The 24129-nt window shown below is 45.7% G+C and overlaps 1 protein-coding gene across 1 annotated transcript in view; it reads right to left on the bottom strand.

Annotated features, from left to right (window-relative positions):
• Window positions 1-24129, bottom strand: part of Mboat2 (membrane bound O-acyltransferase domain containing 2) — a 124925-nt gene that overhangs the window by 17247 nt on the left and 83549 nt on the right. The window contains exons 4-6 of the mRNA XM_038319839.1: window positions 20553-20648; window positions 9159-9214; window positions 3911-3965 (exon numbers count right to left, since the gene is read on the bottom strand). Of these exons, the coding sequence (XP_038175767.1) occupies window positions 3911-3965; window positions 9159-9214; window positions 20553-20648 (207 nt within the window). The remainder of the gene's footprint in view (window positions 1-3910; window positions 3966-9158; window positions 9215-20552; window positions 20649-24129) is intronic.

Raw genomic sequence — 24129 nt, 5'->3', positions numbered from 1 at the left:
GGAACTGGAGGTCGCGACGCGACTTCCATGGTGAAACAGGTTATCAGCTCCACTTTAGCCCGTCTCCCAAAAGATTTTATGGTTACCTCTTCAGAGGGGGCAACGACACAGTAACAATAAAGGCCCATAAAGGGAAAACCAGTTCCTCCTGGTCAAAAGGATGAAATCTCTGGCCTGGGCAGAGACCTGACATTTCAAGCTACCAAACCCAACAGAGAGTTAACCAGTTGTTCAATCACCTGAACAAGGCACCATGCTAGGAAGGAAGGCTCACCACAGGCCACACTAAAGAGCCAGGCAGACGAGTAGCCCTGTTATTAGATACCATACTTTCCATTCCTAGAGTTCCCGTCCCCAGCCACCGTGAGGTTCTTTTGGATCTATCCAGCTTTCTGATAAAAGTTCAACTTCTTCCTTTTCCCTTCTCTTTCAGAGGCTGGCTGGAACCTAAGTAGCCTCTTCTGGTTCAGACTCTTTCTGGAATTCCCCTCACCACCATGGCCTCTTAACTCAAACGGCATTGCTCTCCCCTCTGCCAAACATACACACACACACACACACACACACACACACACACACACACACACACAGAGAGAGAGAGAGAGAGAGAGAGAGAGAGAGAGAGAGAGAGAGAGCTGCCAAGACTAACAGCTGTCAGCCCTGAAGTTTTCTCTTTTAAATGCTAATAAAATCATCATCCTCTTTGAATAAACGGGTTTTGTTTGCCTTTCAAAGTTTTCCTTCCCTTTGATTCTTTAGTAAGTGAGACGATGAGCCCATTCCTGTACCCCTAAACAGTTTTATTGGTGGCGGGGAGGGAAGGATGGAAGAGGATCCTGGCAGCTTATTGGCCAGCCAGAATAGCCAAGACGGTGAACTTCAGGTATAATGAGAGACCCCGTTTCAAAAACAAGGTAGAGCTGGGAGGTGGTGGAGCGTGTCTTTACTCCCAGCACTCAGGAGGCAGAGACAGGCAGATCCCTAAGTTTGAGGTCAGCATGGTTTACAGAGCAAGACCCAGGAAGCCAGGGCTACATAGAAAAAGCCTGTCTTGAAAAACAAATAAAAACAAACAAAAAAGTGGAAAGCAACAGAGGAAGACACTGAGGTTCTGCTCTGGCTCGTGGACTTGCAGGCGCACACAACACACACACACACACACACACAACACACACACAAACAGGACAGGGGATCACTGGACCCAACCTAGAAAGTCTGCTACAGAGAGCAGGAGAAAATCAAGTGCATTCCTGACCTATAGAGGACCAGGCTGGCACAGTCGGGTGGCAAGAAGCAGCCAGACTAGTGATGACTGAAAGTTTACTGGCTTGCAGTAAGAAAATAAAATCTGCTTACAATCCCCATCAGCACCCCCAAGAGCAAGCGATGCTACTAGCCAGCAAGGGGCAGTGGCAGAGAAACACATGGTGGGGGCAGACAGACATCAGGAGCTGTATCTTGAACAGACCGGCTGCTATCCAAGTGAGAACACTGAAAAGACTGGGGGCAGGAGGCTGGAGATGAAGCAGGGAGGCTGAGTAGGCAGGTAAAGCTGGTGGCGTGAAACCTTCAGACCATATGGAAAGCTGAGAAGTTCAGATCTGAGTTCTGGGGTACAGCAACAGTCAGCCAGACAGGAGAGGGGTACAGGGTTAAGCAAGAGAGCAGAGAGGATGAAAAACAAGAGGATGTGATGTCCAGGAATCCAGTGAGGAACTGTCAGCTGGATCAGTGATGCTACCCACTGTGGTTGATCGCCATGCCAACAAGGCTGAAGACGAAGGGCAACCGAGAAAGGAAACATACATGGGTAATCGAGAAAGGAAACATACATCTGACCACAGGCAGCAGAGGAGGAAGGGGGAAGTAGACTCCGGTAATGGAGCTACTGTGGAGAAGAGGAATGACAGACGGACGGACGTGAGGCTGGTGATGAGAAGGGACTGCGTGACAATACAATCCTCTTCCTGAAAAGCTGATGAGGACCCAGAGGAAGAAAAAAAATGAACCCGATCAAGGTCAGAAGTGAGAAGCCAGCAGCCCTACACTAAACTACGGGCAGTTAAAACACACAAGGATTTTGTTACAGATTCAGGGAGTCTGGTGGATTTTAGGACCTAGAGTGAGGAACCCAGGGCACAGCTGCCCTCTGCAGTGATTCCCAGTACGTGGCCTCAGGCAGTTTTTGCTGTCCTCTTACTGTCCCGCTAAAATGATCCTTCCCTGGTGACATCCTGGTCTATAGTTCACTTGGGCTGTTCTGAAGGTCAGGATGTAGGCAGGCCAGCCAGGTTACACAAAGTAACCCATGGGCTGTGTGGATGTAAAGGGGGAAGATGCCTTAATAAGGAACTTTCCATTACTGAAGAAAAAAGAAAAAGAAATGTAGCTTTCCATCATGAGTATGCGGGAGAGAGATTTGGAATTCTGGAGAAAGAAGAATCTAAAATCTTTTCAGAGAGAGAACTAAGGATATATATTTGCTTTGCTGTCAATATGAAGGACCACAATCTTTTTAAAAAAGGATTTAATGTATGACTATTTTACACACATGCATGTGTGTGTACCATGTGTGTGCCAGGCACCCGAATACATCAGAAGAGGGTGTCAAATCCCCTAGAACTGGAGCCACAGTTAATGTCAAGACACCATGTGGGTTCCTCTGCTGAGGACCCTGGTCCTCTGCTGAGCCAATGCTCCAGCCCTAAGGACCACAATGTTAAAAATAAGAGTAAAAACATCAAAATGAAGCCAGCCAAAAAGAGGGAGTGTCTTTCTACTTGGCCTCCTCCTACTGTTCAGGGGTGGAGAGCTGAAGTTAATTGGGACTGGCCATTTGCCCAGCAGTTGCCTGAGAGGGCAGGAGATTCAGAGCCGATGTCTGTATTTGACAGTGTCTGGGGTAGTCCAAGGCCAAGGAAAAGCCAAGAACCAACCTGATGACTTGTCAGGTAAGTGTATTCAATGGCTGTGTATGAAGACTGGCCATAGAGAAGACGAGGAGCCCCAGAGAAGATGTGCCGATGATTACGGGGGTTGGGGGGCACAAACGTGGGCAATGGTGCATATCTGTTCACCACCATGGGCACGTCCCCTTCTTCATAAGCAGAGGTTCTCAACCTTCCTAATGCTGCGGCCCTTGAATACAGTTTCTCGTGTTGCTGACCCCAACCGTAGAATTATTTTTGTTGCTACTTCATAACTGTAATTTTGCTACTGCTATGAGTTGTAATGTAAATATCTCATACGCAGGATGCATTTTCCCTATTACAAATTGATCCAAAGGGGTCACCACCCACAGGTTGAAGAGCACTGTTTTAGCAGCCATGCATTTGTTAATTCTGTATTTAGAAACAGCCTACTGCAAAGGAATTAGTATCTTTAAAAGTAAAAGGAGGATATTACATCTTTAGTTATGTTAGATTAAAAAAGACATGGCCAGAAAAAAAATCAAGCCACTCTTGAAACCACTCTTCGGAAGCAAAACAAAGGAAGACGATGACTAAAGGATTCCTCAAATAGTCATCAATAACATCTGTGCTGCACCTCTGTGTACAACCACTGCTATCAAGTCACTGCCCCATGAGTGGCAGCTAATATTAGCAGCAATCCCTACAACTGCGGACAAACCATCTGTCTTTGAGAGTCCCACAGACATGACACTGGTGGCCTGGCATGGCTCACAGAAGGCACGCACAGCACAGAGGCACAGACATGGACTTAGGGGGAGCCCTGTAGGCCCCACAAGGTTCACAGGAGGCACAACATGGTACAGAGCCACAAGGATGAACTTAAGGGGAGCCCCAGGGAAGCTGCCAGCTCAGCCCAGCACAACTTGGCAGCCTGCAGCAGTGCAGAGGGAAGAAGCCAGGGACATAGCACAAGTCATGGTAGATCTAAAGACACATACCTCACAGCTAAGCCCCTCTGCGATGGGGTCAGTTCTTCATCCTTCCGAAACATCCCTGAGGGTCAGAAAGAAAACACCTTTGTGAGTTATGTTTTCTCTTTAGAGTGGCACTTGCCTCATCTGAAATCCATGCTGTACTCCATGTGTGGGCCCAATGACCATCTCTTTCTTTCTCATAGTGACACAGATTAGATAGCTGCTGAGTCATCACGTGATCCATTCCACCTTGCCCTGTACACACTTAATACATACGGGGAAATGAGAGTGACTAGTCACTTCATCTGAAGGAAATTATCCAATTAGACAAAATCTCCCAAATGAATACATTTTCACTTATAGATCTGCTATCCTTACTAGAAAGTGCCAAGTTTTCAAAAAGAGCCATTAAAACTCCTTGACTAACCCTCGGTGCCAAGGGCTAGTAGCTCAACACAGAGCAGTGACGGTGCTCTGGTTCTCTCACAACAGCGAATAAAAGTGGAGGCAGGTGCATCGTCTTTACACATCTAGTCTGTCTTTCGTCTCAATCAAGAGGCTATCGCTACAGCTAACCAAAAGCATATGGATACACATACCTTAAAAATATAAATAGATGGATAAATACTAGATACTATTTAAAGACAAATAGATAAATAAAAGGAAAAAAGAAAGAAAAGAAAAACTAAATGCAATTTAAAGATTAAAGGGATACTAAATTAAGAAAGCATTTGTAGGAAACAAAACAAAACAATAACAGTGTCCAAAGACATAAAACTCAAGCCATTAAAAGACACTGAGATAAATAGACAGGAACAAAAACTAGGGAAAACAAACTAGCAAAAGAAACACAGACAACCGATTACCATACAAACAGTCAACTTTATGATTAATTATGAAAGCACAATTAGTTAAATGTCTGGGAGGCCAAAGCATAATAGCATCAAGTTCAAGGTCAGTCTGGACAGCATCAGCAAAGAACAAAGGGACCTAGACTGTTAGAAGAACAAGCCACCCCTTTTACACAGAACATCTCAAGTCTCTCACTCACACAGCACGACCTCAATTATGTAAAACACACGTTTGAATGGATGATGTGTGTATGAGAGACAGAGATGAGAGAGTTACAACCACTTTAAGACACTCTGAGAGCCCATTAGCACTAGAAAAAGAGAGACTCCCTGCTGAGAGTCTAGTAGGGATAAGGACCACGGAGGACCACTTATGTTTCTGTAAACTGACATAGCAAAGACTCGAGGAACGTTTCTCTCCTCTCATCCTAGACACCCTAGTCTAAGGAAATAATCAAAAATGTCACCTGAAAATTATGGCCAGGACCATCAAAACCCCATGCATAATGTCAAAAAAAACAAAACAAAAAACCCACTTATACATCCAATACTGAGGGAAGGGAGTGTCACTGCACACCTATTTTGACAACAACGAGGAAGAAAAATCGGGCTGGAGGGTGATAAGGCTGCCCTGGCAGAGGACCCTCGTGGAGGCTCACAGCTGTCTTTAACGCCAGTCCAGCTGTTTTGGCGCCCTCTTCTGGTCGCCACAGCCACGGTAAACACGTAACAGACAGAAGCAGGCCAAACACTCATACATGAAAGAAATGAATGAAGGAATCAATGAATAAATAAATAAATCTGTTTTTAAAGAGAAGAAAAATAAACCCAGGCCTATGAGGAAGACAGAGGCCAAGAGAGGCCAAGACGACTATGATGAGCTCTGACTCTCAGAGCCACGCGGCCAGAGGTGGAACCATCGTTCCCTTCAAGGGGCATGTGCCTACTCTCTGGAACCGTATAGAGAAGACAAAATAAGACCCACAAATCCCACTTAAATGGAGAAGACGGGGAACCCCGGGGGACCTCCTACCACTCTCAAGCCTCTCTTCCCCACAGGAGACTACACTCTCGGGGCTACCTAAGGAAATGAGGCCATCAGTGTTCTCTTGAGAACCTCCTCCCCTCCCCTCCTTCCCTCCCTCTCACCAGGAAAAGGGAAGGTAAGCAGTCACCTGTGATGCCAAGCTTTGCTACATACAAACTTTTTGTTGTATTTGTTTTCTGTTGTTTTGGTTTATTTATTTATTTATTTATTTAAGAGACAAGGTTTCTCTGTGTAGTCCTGGCTGTCCTGGAATTTGCTCTGTAGACTAACTAGGCTGGCCTTGAATTTAGAAATCTGCCTGCCTCTTCCTCCTGAGTGCTGGGATTAAAGGTGTGCACCACCACTACCTGGCTTTTTTGCTGTGCTTTATTCAGTATTTTTCTCTGTGTAAAAATGCTCAATCATGCATGACAGGCCAGGATTCAATGTCCAGTGTCCTCTCCCATTGCTCTCCATAGTATTTTTTTATTTTGAGACCGGTCTCTAAGTGAACAGACATATCATTTTGGCTAGACTGGCCATCCAGCAAGGCCCAAGGATCCTCCTGTCTCCAGCACCACCATCACTGGAGTTACAGGTGTATGCTGCCATGCCGAGTATTTGGTGGACTCCAGGGATTTGAACTCGGGTCCCCATGCTTTGACCCAGTGAGCTGTCTCCCTGGCCCTTTTCTAAGCCTTCTGCAGCATTTCTAAGTGTTTAGTGTAGTTTAGGGCTTCTCTGCCAGAGTACCCTGCTATGATGACCCAGGAGGCTATTATCATTTTAGAATGCAAAACCAAGGAAAATAAACATGTAACTTAAAGCAAACTGTATTTATAGAATAATTTTGTCTATGTTTACAAGCCCAGCCTTTCTTCTCAGAGAAAGGCTCAAACTTTGGACACTAAGAAATAGAAGATCTGCTAAAACATTAAATTAAGATATCATGTTTGAAGCTAAGACAAATTAATATGTTGGGCAGTGGTGGTGCACGCCTTTAATCTTAGCATTTGAGAAGCAGAGGCAGGGGGATCTCTGATTCTGAGCCCAGCCTGGTCTACAGAGCAAGTTTCAGGACAGCTAGGGCTGTTCAACAGAGAAACCGTGTCTTAAAAAAACATAAATTAAAAAAATACAAATGACTATAGTTCAGCCTAAGATAGAAATCAGACTCTTATATTTCCTTATCAAGCACAAGCACCCAGCTAGGCTGTAGCAACAAAACAAACAAACCAAACAACAACAATGATAAAAAACCAATCCACCCTTGCCTGCCAGGGCACATATCAGTTGTCATGACCAACACAGTGCCAGGCTGTGCCATCCTTCAGCACTGACACATCACAGGTCTCTTGTACAGGACTTAAAACTAGAACAGCAGGGGAGGAGGCTGCATTCTGTAAGGGGAGCAAGATGTCTCAACACCACGCCTAGAAGTTATCCGAGATAGAATATCTGCTTCCTGAAGCTGGTAGTACGAATACTGCCACTGGACTGGCAGCTAAAAACCCAGCCACAGGAGAGGTGAGTTTTTAGACCCTCTGCCCGGAGTTCACATGGACGGAAGCTGTTGCCCTTCCTCAGCAGGTCCTGCCTGCTAGCATGACCCATTGCTGGTTTCTGGAGCTTGGCAGGCACACAGTACCTACACTGAGACAAATGTTCCTTACGCCACAACTATTTGTGCCAATACTGTTTACTCTCAACATCCGCTTTCCCACCAGGAATTTGCAACTGCTAGGCACTGGTGTCAGCTTGCCTTGCTCCCGACAAGTAATCTGGGGGTCCTAGGTCTAAGGAATTTCCTGGCAGAAGATACATCACAGGTGTTCCCATCCTTGCAGCTGGAGTAGCCAGTGCTGTCTCTGACGCCACTGTGGGAAGCTTGCTCCTGGCTTCTTCTAAACCTCACCCCAAGTACTTCTGTTATTCAATGTTTAGAATCTTCATCAGAACAAACTGTAGCAAAGGCAACACCGCATGCTGAGACCATGCGAGGCATGGGCTTAGAGTTCTCAATCCAGACAAGCAGGTCCTCTCCTGTGAGAGTCACTGAGGAAACAGGAGGCTAGGAGCTGGTCCAGCCCTGAAGCATAAGGTATGGGGTTGCTGCTCTGCAGGAGGACGTCTGGTAGGATGGGATGCTCCACTTCCCAGGAAGAATCCCAGGCAAAGCTGGCAAGGCTAATAAAAACCCGCTTGCTAAATATATTCCAAAGACCAGATAACAAAATAGGGCCCTGCTGTCTGTCCTTTTGGTTCCGAGTTTAACATACATTGCTAGCAGGGGCTTCTAGGCATGTTCCTCCATCCTCATCCCAGGCAGGATCTGTCAGTCAGTGTGACAAGTGGGTCTCAGCACCTAAACACAACTGGGTGCTCTGATCTACCACATCCACAGCATCCACTTCAGGACTCCAGGGCCAGGGTCTGAGAACTTCTGCCCACATCCCTGTTCAGAACGCAAGGACTACAGGACGCGTCCATGGATGGCCATGCACAAAAAGGACCTCCAGTGTGGGCTTGGCTATGAACATGGAGATGAGAAACACAAAGCAGGAGCAGAAGACGTCAAGTGTGGGTCTCCTCAACCACCCCATGCACATGCCGCCGCCTCCAGAGGTACATGGTCAGGAGGAGGCGCTCTGCTCCAGAAGGGCACACACACAGGGGCCCTTCTGCGGCCGAACACACAGGGGATTAAACATGGACCAGTGACTGTGAAGGAAATCTGTCCCTTCGGTTTGTGTCCCCAGACAACGAAGAAGTGGGCAACTTTGCTTGTCAGAAGTAAAAGGGGAGAGGAGGCCAAGTCCTCCCGGGCCCTTACCCCAGAACTATCAAGGCTGTGCCCTGCCCACAAGTGGGGACTGGGCTGGGGGAGGGAGAGTACAGGATTAGGGGGACACAGGTGCAGGTACAGACAGACAACTCTGCTCAGAGAGAGCTATCCCTCCTTGTTCTGAGGAACCCAGTCAACAGCCCAAGGAGTCTCGATTGCTGACATTTCCCATATCCACTTATTAAACATATAAAATGGGTACATATGTGTATTAAAAGTCTGAAAACGTGTGTGTATATTGGTGTAAACACAAAGTAATAGAATTGGAGAAACATACAAATTTCAATATAAATGTAAGAAAATAAAATTAGGAATCAAACTTGACTGAAACCAAAGGTCCATTATATGGGTCATATGACTATTTATGCTTTTTATCATACAATTGAATTAAAAATAAAGAGAAAACATGGAACTGGGGGTGAAGCACAACTTAATAACCTTAAACAACACTGTCTCTCCCTTCCTTCCCCTTCAGGGTAATATCTCACATCAAAGATTATTCAAGTAGGGTTCCTTGCAGTGATGAAGAATTAACTTCCAGATTCTTACCGTCATGAATCTCGAAAGCCAGACTAGTGATCTTCTGCGTAATAATCATCATGGGGCTGTGACGAGACAAAAGCAGATATTTTAAACAGAGGATGTCACAACAACGTGCATGACACAGGAAACAGGCTCAACCCTGATTACTTGACAGTAGAGCCTCAAGTTTCTAGCGTATCAAAAACTCATGGGGGGTGGTTTAAGAGCTAACAACTCTGCGGTTTCCTGTCTTCAAAAAGTGCAAGAGAGAAGAAATCAAGGTTTTCTTTCTCTGTGGCTTTAAAAGTGAGTAAAAGGAGGGCCCTATGCCTGAAAACAATTTTCTGTGAGGCAGCCTCCAACTTATGCATCCTAAGATGACAGCTTGTGGGTCAGAAGTGCAAGGACTCCAGATACGGCCAGGTTGTGCCTAAGCGCCTCCCCCAGCATCCTCTGGGCCTGCTGCCCAAGGCCGAACATCAAAGAGAACAGAGGACGCCTGAGAAAGGGGGAGATGAGCAAAAGCTAGAGGAGTTTGGATGAGAAGGTTAAGAGGAGCGGAGCCAAACAGCAAGAGGGAGACAAGAAGAAAGAAAGGGGCAGGATGCCATTTCCATGCTGAAAGCAGGGCATGTTGATGCCAGCCACCCAGAACCCAGAAGCCTGCTGTCTGCTAAAGAAAAGAGAAATTGTCTTATACATATTACAAGAAACAGCAGTGTTTCCTCCTACATCTTGTAAGAATTCTAACTGAAAGGCTAACTTGTAGAGGAAAACCGAATCAGCCAAATAAAAACTGTATTGCATTACACCCCACCCTGCGGTACACATCACTCCTACATTACAGCCCACCAGCTCACTGCATTAAACCCTGTCTCTCCCTGCATTACACCCCACCCCTCACTGTGTTACACCCCACCCCTACATCACACCCACCCCTCACAGCATCAACTTTCAGATGGTCATTTGACTTTCTAAAATGACAATAAACTCAGAAGTTACATTTGCCAATAGGCAGAGAGTGTGTTTCACATGCTGAGAGAGCTAGGACTCTCACCGCATTGTCTTCTCCAAGTCTCCCAAAGGACCCCACGGAATCACCCTCACGGGGTGGCCAGGGCCAGCTGGTCTTGAGGGGTAAAGGCTCAGGATCAAGCAGGGAGGTTCCACACTCTCCCAGCAGATGCGCTGCCTCCCAGTGCGAGCACACAGGGGCACAAGGCTTTGCTGTCCACATCTCACTCTGGATGCTGTGCCCTGAAGAGTTCAGGCTCCGAGGGGCAAGGTCAGACGAGGGCTGCTCTCCAATTGCCTGTGCTTGAAAGGGAAAGGGGTCTCTTGGCTCCCTTAAAAGCCAATTCTTAAATTTACCTAGGAAATCATTGCTCAGCCGGCCTAATCCCCCAGGTTGTTCTGCATACAGGGCATCCTTCACATCCTTGAGGATTATACAAATGCCCTGAGATTTACATCTCCTTGGGGTGGGGGGGGGGCACTCATTGTTCTCAACCTGCCTGATTCTTCTCATAGGGAATTGTAAAATGCCATTCAGTTCTAAACTCGAATCCCCATGCACATGTAACTAAAACAAATTGATAAAATAAGCTAAATTTCTGTAATACCAATACAGTGGCATATTCAGCCACAGGTATCATATATAATACGTCTGAGAGATGCAGTTTGTGTTTGCGACTATGATGTCCTTATATGATGTCCCACTGAGCATGTGCAGCCTTCAGGGAACTTCTTCTTCATGCGGTGCAAGGATTCTGAACCTCACAGAACCACATCCTGGTCTGGGAGGCTGAACCAGGCTTAGGTGCATCGCCGACTCCAAGGTTACATTCTTAGCAAAGGAGGGAAGAAGGTGAGGAGCAGATGCCAGATCCAACTGCTGCCCGCCCCTGCCCTATTCGAGCCATTGTTCCCGGAGCCACTCTGCAGAGACAGCTTTGCTGCCCTTCCACGGGGCAGCTCCTATTAAACATCTCCTCTCTGTTCATTCAAACACAGGCTGGCTGAACCTCTGCCCACAGCATACGTCCTGCTGCTTTTCTCTCAAACCATAATACATAATAAATAACAAAACCATCCCTGAGTGTCCCTCTCAGATTGTATCTAAATTCTTTTATTAACAAGATAAAGACCCCCAAAGAGAGAACCCCGATTTCCCCCCAGTACCACTGGTGACCATCCACCCCATGTGTGGCCTTTGGTTTTCCGGAGTGGCAGTCCACTGCCTCTGGCTCACCCTGCTCCCAGGAGCACAGTGAACACAGGACTGCAGTCAGAAGGTATCAGTACAGACTGCAGAGGAGGGTGCTGAGGATGAAGATTCAAAAGAGGGCTCGCCAGAAATGCCAGAAGGGATGAACGGATCAGAGAGAGTTAGGAATCTGGAGAGGGGCAGAGATGGGCAAACTCACCACAGAGATGAGTGCAGCTTGAGACCAGAGGGATGATGGGAGTGGAAGCATGGAATGGAGAGAAAACAAAACCTACACCCTCTTCAGGCAGAGCTTGCCTTACAGAGAAAACACCACTGGAGAAACCAGGGCAACACTGTATCAGAGAGGAGATGCTGGTTTCCCTCCACAGCACACATTTTATGAGCATCCCTTCAGAGCAGCAAGTAGGGACAGTTTTTAACTGTTGATTTTGTAGCAAAGGGCATTCCCCAACACCTAATCCCTCCTCGTGTCCCAGAATCTGACTTAGCCTGCCAGGCGGTGGGTAAAGAACCTGTCTATCCTGGAACAGGCAGGAAAGCAGCCCTAGGTACCAAGGGAGGGGCCATGGCCTGGATGAGACCTCCTCCATCTTCTAAGTGACAAGTCATTGTGTTGGCATGAGACTGCCAGAGGAGAGGAAAAGAGACCTCCACTACTCAAGTAAATACGTAATTGACAGGACAGTTTTGGCTATACAAAGTTACTCCTCTGAACTAAGGGATTTTTTTTTAAAAAAAGACTTTTTGTAAGATAAAAGACTTTCTTTAATATAATAAATCTTATATGTATGAGCATTTGTCTGCATAATATATGTGTGTGGTGTCCAGAAGGGGGCGTACGATCCCTGGAACTGGCGTGGAAGATGGCAGTGTGCGACCATGCAGATACTAGGAACTGAACCTGGGTCTTCTGCAAGGACAGCAAGTGCTCTTAGCCTCTGCGCCATCACTCCAGCCCCTGAACGAAGGCATAAAAACACAAAACCAAAACTAAAAAAAACAAAACCGCTAGACTTTCTGATATAAAAACGATGAGAAATTTTTATAAGTATCCATTTCTCTACAAAGAATGAGAATAGAATAATTTGGTTTTATCCTGAAGTAATTCTCAACTATAGCTGACGCTAGTAGAGAAGGCAGGCTTAAAATAAACATGCACATTCAGCATGGTCTCATTATCTCGGAAGTGGCTACGGCTGAACTCAAACGATGCTTGTCTATTATTGTCCCAGCAACTACAAGCACCCACTTGCTACCAGGCCCTGGTACTAACAACAGAGACAAGTCACTATGTCCCTGCACTCAAATCACCTTTACGCAAACCACAAGACCCATGGAGACCAGACAAGTCCCACCTGCCCAACACCAAATGCCTGTGGGATGTGAGCCCAGTTAAGGCACGCAGGGTCTGAGTCACCTCATGATTTACGGAAGATAGCGCTTAATGGGCATCTACAAAGCACCAAGCTTTGACCCGGCTAGAGACACAACGAACAATGCATCCTTGCTGTCGCAGGACTTACTAGAGAGAGACAAACAGATCACAATCTGCCAAGTGCTGCACAGGAAAATGAAGGGGGGTTCAAATGAGAGCTAACAAACACCCCAAGGTGACACACTCCAAGGTGACATCTGAACGGCGATGACAACTGAAAGATGGCCCAGGGTAAGGACATTCAGAGGCAAGAACAAGGTCACAGCCTGAAGACAGACGTGCGACTGGCCTTGGGAGAGCAGCGAGGAGGCCAGCGTGTGGAAGACAGGACAGGGTAGAAGGCAGCTTCTTCAAGGATTATGGCTTTGACCTAACAGACAGAAGGACTGGACGGTTTGGGGTCAAGAGCTGACCTGGTTTTCTTTCTTTCTTTTTTTTTTTTTCGAGACAGGGTTTACTCTGTGGCTTTGGAGCCTGTCCAGGAACTAGCTCTTGTAGACCAGGCTGGCCTCGAACTCACAGAGATCCACCTGCCTCTGCCTCCCAAGTGCTGGGATTAAAGGCGAGCGCCACCACCGCCCGGCCTGACCTGGTTTTCTGTGGAACACTTTCATCTCTGAGTAGGTCGAGCAAAGACCGTCAAGTACGGAAGTGGGGACAAGAAAGCAGGTGATGTGGGGAAAGAGAGGAGGTGGCTCAGACCAGGGCCAGCACAGGCAGACCGCAGTGAGCTTGGTGGACTACGTGCGTTCTAAAGCCAGTGGCAATTTGGTGTATTTGAGGCAAGGTTTGAGGTCTGATACCACCACGGTTTCTGACAAGGGTAACTAACTAGAGAGTTTGGGGCTGCCGGGGAAGGGACACAGGAACAACAGGTAAGAAGCTGAGTCGTCCATATTGAGTGTGTTTTATGCAAGACACTGATTGGACAATGGGTAGGGATGTGGGGAACAAAGCAGCTGGATATATGGATCAAAGCTCACCAACTGGGCCAGTAAACTGGCTTAGTGAGTAAAGGTGCCTGCCACCAAGCCTAATTACGTGAGTTCAATCCTCAGGCCCCACATGGAAGAAGGCAAGAACTGAGTCCTACAATTTGTACTCTTTGACACGTGCATGCACACGTGCATGCAGACATGCGCATGCACACACACTCGCTCACTAACAAAAGGTGATAAAAAATTTAAACTCATAAATCCCGACTGCCGTCAACCACAGTGACTGACTATAAAGTGGGGAGGACAATGACCCTGTATAGATTAACTGACGTAACATGACCAATACTTTACACAGCACCGGAGACATGGCACATTCTACCAAAAACCAAACCTCTCTCACCGTCACACGGTCACAGCGTCACCTACAAAATCCCTGGGACCGCTTCGAGCATGAGATGTCAAAAGGGCACAAGAATCAAATGGGAAGTGGGAAGTGCTGTTTCTGAAGACTAAGACATACAACTGCACATACACAGTGGTCACACACACACACACACACACACACACACTCACACTCACACCCCGTTTACCTTCCATGGTTCCCATTGTCTATAGTCAACCATCGTCTGAACATATAAAATGGAGATCTTTGGAAATACTCCATGTTGTACATTTTATGTTGCTGTGCGTAGTGTGAAGACATCTTGTGGGTGCCCCTCTGTCCTAGCATAACAAGTCACTCCTTCTCCTGCCCATCCTGCGGCATCCGCTGCCGCCCATTACCCCTCCAGCAGCCATCCCCGCCTTAAATCCACTATCACAGCCCCCAGCGCCTGTGCTTGAGAAGCCTTAGTTCTTTCTGTGGTGTGTAAGTTCAACGTGGCTACGTGTGTGTAGACAAACCGTACAAACAGGATTACTACTGCCTGAGGCTTGTGGCATCCCCTGTGGCTTGGAACACAGCTCCCGTGGATAAAGATAAAGGGGAGTTATAGCAGATAAATTAATGAGTGATATTTGGGTACAGAGAGCCGAGGAGAAGTGCCCCAATCATTTCATCTAGGGTTTGAACAAGCAGAGATGGTTGAGAGCAGAGAGGAGAGTGGAGGGGGGGCACTGAGGAAAAAATCGCTGAGGAGCCTGGGCTGGCTCTGCAGACCCAAGGTAAATAGGTCTTTCTGCCATGTTTGACCATGAGAATCAACTCAATCAGCCGCAGCACTCAGGACAACTGAGTCCCCACAGCTCCTGTGGTGACATGACCAGCATTAGCAGTGAGACAGGAGGCTTCCTGTAGTCAAATGTAGGTCAAGGGCCAGGAGACACTCCCATAGGAAAAAACCACCAGAATGGGAAGGTGCAAAGCCTCGGGTGGTTGACTATTTCATATCGCCCTATTTACACACAGTTACCGGGCACTGTGTGGGGAGGATTATAAAGAACAGCTAGCGGCCTTCATGACTCATTTCGCAGAACATAAAAACATGTCTAAAATTAGACTCTGGACTCGAATAAGGCTGCTCAGGATGGAGAGACAGAAACGACAACCACACCTGCAGCTTTTATGCTACGTCCGTCTCTGCCTTTGCTTTAAGAACCGGCTCCTACAAAAGCCCCTACCAAATGCATCACACATGCTCAGTAGGCCTCCACAGTGGGGGGGGGGGGAGGGATACAGCTGGCAGGCCACACCCACTGAGCAGCTGATATTATATGCCTAGCTGTAAAACACAGCCTTGATTTGAATGGGAATTACTCGACATGAACCCTTCTGTGTTTGCCTTGTGGTGGACACCCTAAGCGATCCCTTTGGCAAGATAGATCCAATTCCAGGGAGAACGCAGCTCTCGCTTCCTGCCATTTCTTTAGTCACAAGAGGCAAAGGGCTTATTGTATTCACTATACCACAAGTGTCTAATCCAGTGACTTGAAGAAAGGAGCCAGGATGTCTCCCCTGAGTTATGATCCCACCATAGCTATTCTGTACATGACCTTTTATTTATATCTTTAGGGTGAGGGCATGGGAGTCACGTGAGAGGACAATTCCCAGGAGACGCCCTCTTGTTCTACCCTGGGGTCCTGAGAATCAAACTCAGGCCTTCAGCCTTGAGGGCAAGCACCTTTATCCTCCGAGCCATCTTGTTAGCGCGTTGCTCTGTATTCTTATTTTCAGTCTCTGTCCCAGTTCCTTGACTTGCCTCCTTGCTGTTTGTGTATGATGGTCACTGCCCTTGAGTAGGTATTCTTTTGACTTTGTTTCATTGTGAGTTGGCTTCTTAAGGTCTCACTGTATTCTAGCTAGCCTGGAACCTGCTGAGTAGACCATGCTGAAGTTAAATCTGTGACCATCCCCCTGCCTCTGTCTCCTAGGTCATTGGGATTACAAGCTTGGTCCACCATGATCAGATCAAGGCAAAGACTGCATTAAGGCCATGGGTTACCTTGAGAAGAATTACTGGATTTGACTATCCTATCTGTAACAAGCATTTCAGAACTTTTTTACTAAAAAGGCCTTTCAGACATGTGAAAATAGCATAGGAAGCCTCTTACACCCAAGGATGCACCCAACAACCAGAACCCAGTGACATCACTAGCTCAAGATAACCAGACATGGTCCTAGACCCCATAATGCCCATTGGACGGTCCATAAGCAGAGACCAGGAGCAATGCTCTGCTCTGCACATCTGGAGAGACCTCACCTTGACCTGCCCTCAGGAGAGTCTCCCAGGACCCTGACCTTTGAATCAGAGACAACTGTTAAAGACAGGCCCTGACCTTCAGCTAAGCTGAGCAGCACAGGTGAGCAGCCTTGGGGAGACAGGCTTAGGACATAGTTAGGAACTCAGAGTGTGAACTTTGGGTGATGACGTTAAGCATGACAAAATATAACTTTTGTTATATCAACTATAAAATACAACTTTTGTTATATCAACTATAAATACAACTTTTGTTATAGCAACTATAAAATATAATTTTTGTTATATCAACTATAAAATACAACTTTTGTTATATCAACTATAAAACATAACTTTTGTTATATCAGCTATAAAACATAACTTTTGTTATTCCAACTGCGTACATTCCAACTTCTTGCTTGCAACACTATCTATACACAAGCAGGCTGTTTCTCAAGCTCGTACCCCTGAGTAAAGTTTTATGCTGTCTTCACAGGGCCCAGCCCATTTCTTCTTAGACAGATTCCTGGACACTTCACAGTTGCTTTTGAAACAGGATCTTCTTTTTTTCTGTTACATTTTAAAAGTTATTTCTGATAGGAAGACTAATCATTTTGTGCTTTTCGTGTATCACCTTTTTATAGCTGAGGTGAGACCTCACAACTTCAGGGACTTTCTTTCTAACTTTTCTGCAACTAGAAACTTCTAGTGAAAAGACAGTCTTTATCTAAAGAAATCCTGATCCTAACGTTATACGGGGACAGTCTCTCTCTCTCTCTCTCTCTCTCTCTCTCTCTCTCTCTCTCTCTCTCTCTCTCTCTCTCTCTCTGACTCCTTCTCTCTCTGACTCCTTCTCTCTCTCACTCTCTTCCTCGCTCCCCTTTTTCTCTCTCTCTCACCTCTCTCTCCCTTACCCCTCTTTCTCTTTCTCTCTCTCTCCCCTCCCTTTCTCTCTTTATTCCCCTCATTCCCTCTCTCCCTCTCCCCTCCTCCATCTCTCTGTATCTCAGTTCTCCCATACCTCAAGCAAGAAAATCTGTCTCATTCAGGAAATTTACACAATTCCTCAGCAAGGTCCCGGGCCTCCCTTCCTGTGCTCTATCTAGACATCGACACTTTGAAGAACAATGACACTTGTCCTAATCTGCTTCACAGGACAGACCTCTCTGTCCCTTTCTATTATGGAATAATCCTTGACACTGTGTCAAGTTATTTCACTGGGACTGGTTTAATAAAAAGCTAAGTGGCCAATAGCAAGGCAGGATTTTGGGGCAGAGAGGATGCTGGGAAGAAGGCAGAGTCACCAGGAGAAGCCAGACAGACACGGAATGAATAGGACACACAAAATGGGATAGAGGTTAAAATAAGCCACATGGTAGAACATAGATCAATAAAAATATGGGCTAATTTAAGTTTAAGAGTTAGTTAGAAACAAGCCTAAGCTATTGGCTGAGCTCCACATCATTTTTTGTGAGCTGGAGGCCCAAGAAAAATCTGTTTATACCTAGATGTCCTACACCTGAGGATCCCCACCTCCTGAATGGGGAGCACTGCCCAACAGCTGGCTCTTTTTCTCTTATGGCCACTTTAAAAGAGGAACTTCTTTGGCACAGTTGTGCCGGCGCAGCTTGCTTCAATTCGTTCAATTCTGCACCTAATCTCTATCAATTCACCAATAATAGTCAAAGGATTCCTCCCAATGGCTAACACTGTGGTTATTATAAACAGGCAGTTTATCTTTAAAATGCTACACTGTTTTTTCTTCCCCTATAAACATTTAAAATTATATCAAAATAATTAAATTATAAATTTCAACAAAATACTGCTAAAGTCAAATTATAAATAGCTTTGAAAAAAGTATCATTAAGTTCTTCCTAGTAGCTGTTATCTAGCTTGTGGGCCCATGTAGCAGTTTAGGCTAATAGACCGTAAGCCGACATGAGCTCTCTCTGATCTGGATCACTAATCCCCACCCACAACCAAATCAGAAGGCTCCAGAGCCCCAGTAGGAGGTGGTGCCAGAAGGACCGTGGCGCAAAGGCCGCCTCCTCAGAGGGCTGTACCATGAGAATGAACCTTCACGTTAATCTACTGTGATGACACACTTGTTCTGACAAGACCCTCTGTGTGGCTAGCAGAGGAAGATGTTATGGAAGGGGCTGCAGAGCAGCAGATGACGCAGAAGAAAAAGACAATGGCTAAGATCAAACTGAAGCAGGACTGTGAGGGTCCTGGGAAGCTGAGTCCCACAGCAGTGTCGCAGGGCCAACATGCACGGTGATGCAACCAATTCAGTCTGGTTATGCTAAAGTGAGGGTGTTTAAAAAAAAATACAAGAAATGTACCAGAAAAAAAACATAGCAGGTGTGAGTAGAACAAGGCTGGAGGATCCAGGGTCCCCACTGCTTGACACCCCTGGGACCCGCACACAGAGCCTGGATCCTGGGGCTCCGTGGTTCGGGGTGGAAAGTCACTGGATGACATGGTTAGCTTTGGGTGGCTATTGTAACAGGGGTCTGCTTTCTACATAATCTGTTAGTTTTACAACTAGTTCCCAACTTCATCCTGCCATGACAACATGTGACCAGACCCACTCCCCCTTAGTCACAGGGAGCCAACTGATTCTGCCCTGCAACTTTTCTTTAAGAATATCTGTTGTTAAAGATGGTAGCTGGCTGGGCAGTAGTGGTGCACGCCTTTAATCCCAGCACTTGGGAGGCAGAGGCAGACAGATCTCTGTGAGTTCGAGGCCACCCTGGTCTACAAGAGCTAGTTCCAGGACAGGCTCCAAAGCTACAGAGAAACCCTGTCTCGAAAAAAAAGAAACAAAAACAACAACAAAAACATTGGGTGGCTGGTCTGTTCATTACCCTCCCATTCCAGGTGTGGATTTCAATTCCACTTGACTCATTTCTTAATCTGATGCTGCATCTTTCTTTTCTTCTTCTTTTTTTAAAAGTATATGTCATCTGTTTTGGCTTGGTTTTGTTATTTTGGGATACAACTTGCTTTCCTCCAAGCCCATTTTTTTTTAAATATACTTTACTCTTACTGGGAAGAAAAAGATACTTTATCCTCTAAAATTCTCCCTTGTAATGTTTTCTCAAATAATTTGGTCAATTTCTATTGTTAATTTTTTCTACAAAGATACGATTTTTTTTCTAATTTGCTTATCATTAAATTGGACATTTTATTCATTTTGATACTGCCCAATGGTGAAAGACTGAAGAAAACACACCCTTTCTCAGACAATGGAGAAAGCCAAGAGGCATTGATGTCAAGTGTGAAGTCTGTTGCCCACGTGGGCCTCACATGGCAGGACACGCTTCTTCACAAAGACAGGAGCTGGTTAGCTCAGGGCGAGAGGCTGCGTTTCTCTCCTAACACTCTAACACTCCCTCAGTCTCCTTACAAGAGAATGAAACCTGTCCAGTGCCCAGAAGGAAATAATCCCCTCTGGAGAAACAAAAGCCAGAAGTGTTTTCCACTACTCTGTGGAGGGAGGGAAGGAGGGAGGGAGGGAGGGAGGGAGGGAGGGAGGGAGGGAGGGAGGGAGGGGGAGAGGAAAGGAAAGAGGGAGGGGAAGAGGGAGGGAAAGAGGGAGGGAAAGAGGGAGGGAAGAAGAAAGCTAAGTAGCAAGAATATAGCTTGGAGGGGGCTGACTTTCTTTTTTTAAATTTACTTCTATTTATGTGCATTGGTGTTTGGCCTGCATTTATGTCTGCGTCAGATCCCCTGGAACTGGAGTTACAGACAGTTGTAAGATACCATGTGGGTGCTGGGAATTGAACCCAGGTCCTCTGGAAGAACAGTGGGTGCTCTTAACCTCTGGGCCACTTCTCCAGACGTGGGGGCGAGGGGATGGGCTGCCTTTCAATGCTTATAAGTGCTTGCGGAAATTCCTATTAGAATTAGAAGCCACTTTGAATACCAAAAATGCCACGTGAAGAGTCTAACTGCTCTGTGTTTAGAAGGTTTCTATAAGGCAATTAATTGAGAAGCCCAGGGGTCGCTGTGACATCCACGGTATTACAACGTTCAACAGCCCTCCGGCGGAGGTACCAAGTGAAACTGCAGTCTGTACGTTTCAACCACTCTGGTAGAACAGATAGAAGAGGTCACTGAATCAAATTTTCATCTTACCCTGAAAAATCAGCAGAATATTGTCCATAATCAAAGATATAGACTCTAGTAATCTGACACACTGTGAGGTATCCCAAAGCAAACACAAAACAACATCTGTAAAACAAAAATAAGCCAGATTAGTGGAAACGTTCATTCCGTCAAAGGACACATTGTACAGAAACTCACTGATTCACATGGCTCCACAATTAAATAGTATTAAGTCGACCCTACAAATACCTTATCTAACAGATTATGAGCACTCTCTCCTAACGTGTGGATGGTTGATGAAACTGACCACTGCTGTTGTTCAATTTTATTCTGAAAGACAGCCACACATAAGATTACATATGTGAAAGCCATGAACAGAAGCACTGAAAGACATGATTACTGGCGACAGCTTTTTTAATTGATCGGTTACTGTTCCCATAGACTTTACACAGTTCTTCACTAGATTCCCCCATCTCTTCATATGTGTGTGCACGGGTCTGCACATAGGTGAACACTGGCATGTGTTTGTGCAATTACGGAGACCGGAGGTCAGTGCTGGGAATCATCCTTGATCATCTTCCCGCTTTCTTCACTGAGGTACAGTCCCTCAGTCAGATCCAGACCTCGCCAGGACGACTAGTCAAGAGCCAGCTTGGTCTGGGGACCCCTGCCTTCAGAGACTGAAACAGTAGACAAGCTACCACCACACTGCCCCCCCCCACAGGTTCTGGAGAAGCTGACCTCTGCCCACACGATTTCCAGGAATTTTATTTGATTTTTTAAAATGTGCCCTCAGTAGCCTAAGTTCATACCCTTTAGAGTGCATCGGGGGTGCTCACCCAGAACTGGCTAGAGACTTTACAGGCACAACCAGCTAGTGACTTTCCCAAACTCAAGGTGCTCAATATGGTATTACAAATGAACACAGTATGGAAAATGAGCTTATGTATCTATGGAAAAAGAACATTAGAAACCCCAAAACACATCCTAGAGAACATAACTTCATATAAGACAAGGGCTGCAGTTCAAATTCTCGGGGTATAAACAAGTCATTAGTCAACAAGTCAGGTAGGGCAGAGAAAGCTAGGCCTTCTTCATACGAAGACCATTCTAGATGGATTAAATAATCAAATACAAAACCATACCAAGCGGGAATTACAGCAAAATATTCAAATGTAGCTCTCAAACTGAAGGGTTTCCTAAGCATTCAATACAGAAGCAATCAAAGGGGGAAAACACTATCTATTTGGCTAAACTAAAACTTAAGTTTCTCATATACATGATTCAGGTGGCTTTATGAATAAGTTCTTTAAAGCTCTGAAAATAGAAAATCTGGGGGAAAGAAAAAAACCAACTGGGTGTGGTGATGTACACATTTAATGCCAGCACTCAGGAGTGGAAGCAGGTGAGTCTCTACGAGTTCAAGTCCAAATTGATCTACATAGCAAAATAGAGAGTCCCTGTCTCAAAGAAAGAAAAAAGGATAGCATCCTAAATCCATTATTTATTTAATAAAGTTATTTCAATCAATGTCAGTGTATTTTGTAACTTCAAGTAGGAGTTTATATAGGAAAGCTAGCAGTATTAATCATCACAATGATGAGTCAAAAAAGATACACTGGCATTTGCGAAAACTTCAGTCAAGTCTGGTGGCAGTACTTGGCTGAAGCATGAAGACTTACTTCAAGTTCAGAGTCCTGCCTCATACTACACAGTAAAGACACCAGCTTCGACAATGGATGAGATACCGTTGTAAAGTAAAAAGTGAAAGTGCCAGGGACACGCGCAGCTCAGTGGTAGGGCACATGCTTGCTAGCATGCATGAGGTCCTGGGCTCAGTATGCCTCTGTAAAGGAGGGGAAAAAAACCTCAATAAAGCAAAAAACTCTTAGCAAGCTGAGAGGTAAAAAAAATAGTGTTTCCTTAACATTAAAATGTCTAAACACAAGGCTGGGAAGATTACTTGCCATACCAGCAGACAGACCCACGATCAGTCCCCAGAACACATGAGAAAGCCCAGCATAATGGTACAAGCCTATAACCCCAGCACAGGGAGAGTCAGGACAAGAGGAGCTTTGGAGCTCAGTGGCCAACCAGGGTAGTTGAATTAGAGAGCTCTAGACTCTGTGAGAAACTATGTCTCAAAAAATTAGGTGTTGGGGGCCAACTAGATGGCTCAGAAGGCAAAAGCACTTGGCATGAGGTCTCTAGAACCCACGTAAAGGGGGTAAGAAAACCAAGTCCATAACAGTGTCCTCTGATTCCCACATATGTACTATGGTATGGCTCCCTATCATACAACACACACACACGGACACGGACACATGGACACACACACACACACACACACACACACACGGACATGGACACACAGATAACAATAACGATGTGGAGAAAGTAGTCAAGATACTGATCTTTTACCTTCACATGCACAATGTGTGCTTTTGCACACATATATGCACATACAATGTGCACGCACACATGCACGCACACACTCACACACACACATGCACGCACACACGCACGCAGGCTCTTGTCAGTCCTGAGATAGTAGTAACTCATAAGGGAAGAACAATCAGGAAGCGTGGGGCGGGGAAGAAGAGGAGCATGCGTTGGACGGCCTCACTCTACTTAGAGTTTAGAAGACTCGGTAATAGTAAATTCTGCTCTTAAATTAATTTCCAAGTTTAGCATCATAATCCCAATCATAATCCTAACAATGCTTTTGGTGGGGGTGAACCAGCTGATCTTCAGGGGCTTCTAGCTAACTAAATAAACACGTGCCAGGGAGGCTCTGCCCCGTTCTAACACATAAAAGAATGTGCCACGAGGATTTAGAATGTAGCATTGTTTCAAAAATAGATCAAAGGATTACTTAAACAAGAGACAATTTAAAAAGATTCACTGTCCAACTGTTTGTGATAACACTGGCATGTTAAACCAGGGGCAAGATGAATGAGGTTTAGTGAACCGAAACAATAACTCTCTTCTGAGATGGCTCCCCAGTGCACACTAGACACAGTGAACACCAATCAGTAAAATATGAAAAGATATAAATGTAAAAAATAATATGCGGAGTCATACAATAAGATAAAAGAGAACACCTGGAGAGGGGACAATCGCATAAGCACAAAACACATCAGACATTTCGGTACAATAAATTATGAAGCATTACATGCTAATATAACAGCAATCACCTAGCATGCATGCTAGGTTAATGTCCCTAACAGAGAACTTCCAAGCAATAAAAAACAGATGAAGAAATCAAGTGGAAAATAAGAATGATAAGGAGCAGATTATATAAGAAAAATATAACCATCATTTATCTAGAAAAATAAATGAGATTCAGTCAAGCAGCTGTCTTGGAAACTCACAGCTGGCTAAAGACTGTGTTCAACACAGACAGACACAGTCTAAAGAGGGTAATACTCAGGCTGGACAGCACAGGCACAGTCTAAAGAGGGTAATACTCAGGCTGGACAGCACAGGCACAGTCTAAAGAGGGTAATACTCAGGCTGGACAGCGCAGACAGACACAGTCTAAAGAGGGTAATACTCAGGCTGGACAGAGGACTCGGCTCTCACGCTTTCATTTTTAGCATTTTTG

This window comes from Arvicola amphibius, chromosome 2 (assembly GCF_903992535.2).
Source record: "Arvicola amphibius chromosome 2, mArvAmp1.2, whole genome shotgun sequence".
NCBI lineage: Eukaryota > Metazoa > Chordata > Mammalia > Rodentia > Cricetidae > Arvicola > Arvicola amphibius.
Note: the sequence above shows the minus strand (reverse complement) of the source record. Positions and strands in the feature narration are given on the sequence as shown.